The 3878-nt window shown below is 35.7% G+C and overlaps 1 protein-coding gene across 1 annotated transcript; it reads right to left on the bottom strand.

The window, feature by feature from the left end:
* Positions 1-222: 222 nt before the first annotated feature.
* Positions 223-3511, bottom strand: LOC120080238 (uncharacterized). The gene is made up of 3 exons (XM_039034823.2): positions 3095-3511; positions 1721-1744; positions 223-785 (listed from the first exon to the last, which is right to left on the bottom strand). Exons 1-3 carry the CDS (start codon positions 3285-3287, stop codon positions 484-486), a joined length of 519 nt encoding a protein of 172 aa, XP_038890751.1. The 5' UTR covers positions 3288-3511; the 3' UTR covers positions 223-483.
* Positions 3512-3878: the final 367 nt, after the last annotated feature.

Here is a 3878-nt window from a genome sequence, read left to right on the forward strand (position 1 = left end):
ATAGTTGGAAAATGCCGAATATCCATTTTTCTTTAAAGCAGACAGCAAGCAAAAATTCCCAGTATGCAGAAGTGATAACATCATATTTTACTAACATCACTTACCAGGGAATCAACCTGGTGCCAAAACTGAGACAACATTTTCCAATATGAGAATGAGAATAATACGGTCTATTCGAACTCATCGACAGCTCAGAAATGCCTAGCCAACAAGTCACATAGCTACGGTCCAAGAGGAGATAATCGTATATATATATTAGCAAATGCAGAAGAGTGGGATCTATAACATTGTCATGTATGAATTATGATGTAGAATTGACATGTTTCCAGGAAAAGTACAACACAATCAATGGAGGAAAAGAGAGAACAATATGCCTTGACAGATTGATGAACCAAGCACTTTGCTTGCCAGTTTCTACTGATCTCATGGATTGAAGGACCCGACGACTAGTTGAACTAAGAGTTGGCCTTTGAAATTATAGACTTATTCCCCTTCCCAACCCATTTGGCGGGCTCGTCGCTCCCACAATGATGTAAGCTTCCTCTCCTTGATCATCAATGCCTCGGCACGTTCTCGTGCCTCTTCACAAGTTTCAGTTGCAGCAATGCACTTTTCAGCCTCCCTCTGATACTGAGAAGCTGCCCTTTTTGCCTCGAATAAAGTGATGTTCATATGGCGAGTGTGTTCGCCAGAAACTGCTTCTTGAAGCTTCAATTCCTCTGTCAAAAGGTCCACAAATTGTTTTTCCATCTCCTGCTTGAGATCTGGGTCATTACTGCCACAGTCTGTATTGTAAAAATAAGTTAGCATGTGCATAAAAAAAAAGTCAGAGAATAAATAAGCAGATGTTACAATAGATTTGAATAACTAGCTGAAATCGAGTTTGCTAAGAACACAAATATCAAAATAAATTTCAAGCTTGAACAAGATAATTCCAAGAATTCCAGTATGTAGCTAAAAGCCTATGTGATATTTTCTCCTTGAAAAGTTCCCAACTCAAAAAGTGAAGAAAAGCTTATTCTTCTTTTTTTAAAAAAAAAAAAAAACCTGAGTATATGGGCCCACTTATATGTACCTCGACTAATCCCATAAGACAACCCACCTGACCTACAAACATGTAAAAAAAAATAAAAAAAATCGTAGGGTATTAAATTTTAGATAAGTAGTCACCCTAGCTTGAACCACCCCTTTCATATTATAAAGGTAGAAGTCGAGGAAAGGGAGTTGAGACTTCTCTAGACTCAACAAAATACTAGAAGAGGGATATTTGGATGTATGATAATTGATGCTCACAGCAACAAGTAGTGTGCACACATTCTTAGCAAGATTGATTCCTGCAATTCTAAACCGGCATATATCGAAGAACATCAAGAACTAGAAGAAAATCGTTGGCAGAATCCCTTTAATAAAGTGCATAAGGCAGAATTTTCTTCATAAGTTCAGATTCATCATAGAATAAAGCAGAACAACAAGAAAACGTTGGATCTAAAACAAATAAATTTAACCTCAATGGTATCATGTCATGGAAATGGATGATGGAAGAAAAATGGAATAAAAGCTGCATATATATTTCTCCATAAAAACAGAAAGCACATAAGTATAGTTCAGTAAACCATAACAAGCATTCCATTACTAGTAAAACAAGTAACAAATCATGATTTTCACATAATGAGGATAGCAAAGTTCATTGCCAAGTTGATTTGGAGGGATGAATTCTAACCTGTGATGGAGAGATTGGCCAGACCTATAAAAGAGTAATCAAGAAAAAAGAGAAGACGTATTAATGAGGAAGCAATAAAGAATCTACTAAGAACACAAATCAAGTCTACAATTACATGGAATCAAATACAGTCCTAAGAGAGGAAAACATAAATTTAATAAAAGAATCTGCATTTGGAAAATAAGGTTTGAGCAATTTATAAGCAAGTCTATATATTAATTTTACATTAACGGTATCAACCCTTGCCCCAATCTTAACACAGAAACTTCACAACGGCACATGCGCTAACACCAATTCGAAGAAACACCAAGGATATTAGCTTTCCCCTGGAGGCTTCGACCCAAGACCCTTAGGGAACTTACCCCATGAAGCCTTTGCTACCAGGACGCAATTTATATTAAAAATAGTTTTTTCTTTTTCCAAAAAAGAAGAATTAGGTTCAGAATAATATTCATTTTAGATGCAATTTCACACGCCCATTGCTAATTTAACAATTGTGGGGCAGGAATAGACAGTAAGCGTGATATATAGAGTTATATAGAATTCTTTTTCTATAAGAAAGAATTCTATGGTTGAGCTTCCATAAACTTCTTTCCCTAGCTAGCAAATTGATACTTCAAGAAGTTAATTATGATAGCAAAATAAAATGAGGACCAAATAAATCCTAAAATCAATGTTTTTAGAAACACAAAGAAAGAACCATTGAAGGTCATGGTGGTATTACCATTTCATTTAATGAGTACAAGTTTTAGCTAATCTATAATTGAAGCCCAACTGAATTTTCTTTGACAACTATCAAGTACAGACAAGGAATTCACAATTGAGAAAATTTACTAAACAGCACAGCGAGCAACATCCAGGGAAACAGAAGCATGAACTCAAAGTGAATTCTAAGAAAGAAGTCCAAGTTCATAATTTCAGATCGACTGCCACTTAAGGTATACTCTAGTTAAGAACCAACAAAAAAAATCAATTCAAGAAGTACAGCATCCAAAAAGAGTAGTAAAATTCTAGCTATCGACGAGTGTTGTTACTCCAAAAGGCACCGGTGAACAAAAACACAAATTCTTGAAAAGTTTCCCAACGAAAGACCCATAATCTAACCTGAGATAGGGCTTAATCTAGCTCCATTAAGCCCAACCAGAAGGTAACCAAAGGACTACAAATCCAAATCTAATATGGGTCAACTTTTCAATAGCCCTTAACAGCAACACATAAGCAAAGAAAGAAACAGCTAAGAATCAAAATCATCAATGGGAACAGATCAAACAACCAAATTCTTCAAATGGGTATCTGTTGATTTCACTAAATTTCACAACTAAGTAAAGAAAAACAGAAATGCAAAGCAACCCAGGAGAGGTTAACGAGTATTACCGGGGGAAATCTTCAAAAGGGATAATGGGGGTGGACAATCGCAGATGCAAGGAGGACAGGAGGCTTTGGAATCGCCCAATTGCAAAGCCTTCTTGAATCTCCAATACAAGGCCGGTCCACAAACAGCCAAAGCAGAAACTACAGCAAAAATCACGAGACAACACCTTAGGCAAGCCCCAGATCGGCGTGACATTTCTCACCCTGATATTCCTTTTGATTCTTGTTTTTTCTTTTTCGTCGTAATTTTCCTCTCCCTCTTTCCGCGTTACTGAGAAAGTGAGGAACTGAGATCTAATTGCAGCAGTGAAAGTAGGAAAGAAACCAATGAAATGAAAGGAAAAAAAAACGAAATAAAAACTTTAGCTAAGAAGATTTCTTCTGGAGGAGTCGGTGCATTGAAAATTTTAATAGGTTGTAATGTAATGTAATAAAACTACATAAAATCTAAAAAGTTTCCATTTTTTTCCTCTACATTCAGTTGAATACATTATAAACTTACTCTATGGCTGCGAGAAAGAGTTAAAAATTAAACTAAGCCAACCCCACCACTTATGTGTTGTATCACTCTTAAAAAAAAAAAAAAAGTGTTGTTTTTCAAAAAAAAAAAAAAAAAAGTATCAAATTTAAAATGACAATTTGACCTAATTCAATAAATAAGGTACCAATTACCATTTTAAAAGTTTGTAGTTGAGTGAGGGCTTGTGTTACTTCGTCTACATTCTCTGTGATGATTAATGGTTCTCTTGAGGGATTTTTTCTTGATAGGAAGGGGTTGAGGCAGGGG

The sequence above is a fragment of the Benincasa hispida genome, chromosome 6 (genome assembly GCF_027475165.1).
Source record: "Benincasa hispida cultivar pf3 chromosome 6, pf3_genome.v1.1, whole genome shotgun sequence".
Lineage (NCBI taxonomy): Eukaryota > Viridiplantae > Streptophyta > Magnoliopsida > Cucurbitales > Cucurbitaceae > Benincasa > Benincasa hispida.

Bases quoted from the DNA above. Each gene is read 5' to 3' on its own strand.
- LOC120080238 (XM_039034823.2), bottom strand. From the start codon at position 3,287: ATGTCACGCCGATCTGGGGCTTGCCTAAGGTGTTGTCTCGTGATTTTT. The intron at 1,745-3,094 runs GTAATACTCGTT...ACTCTTTTATAG, and splicing joins CCTTTTGAAGATTTCCCCCG to GTCTGGCCAATCTCTCCATC. The intron at 786-1,720 runs GTTAGAATTCAT...TTTACAATACAG, and splicing joins GGCCAATCTCTCCATCACAG to ACTGTGGCAGTAATGACCCA.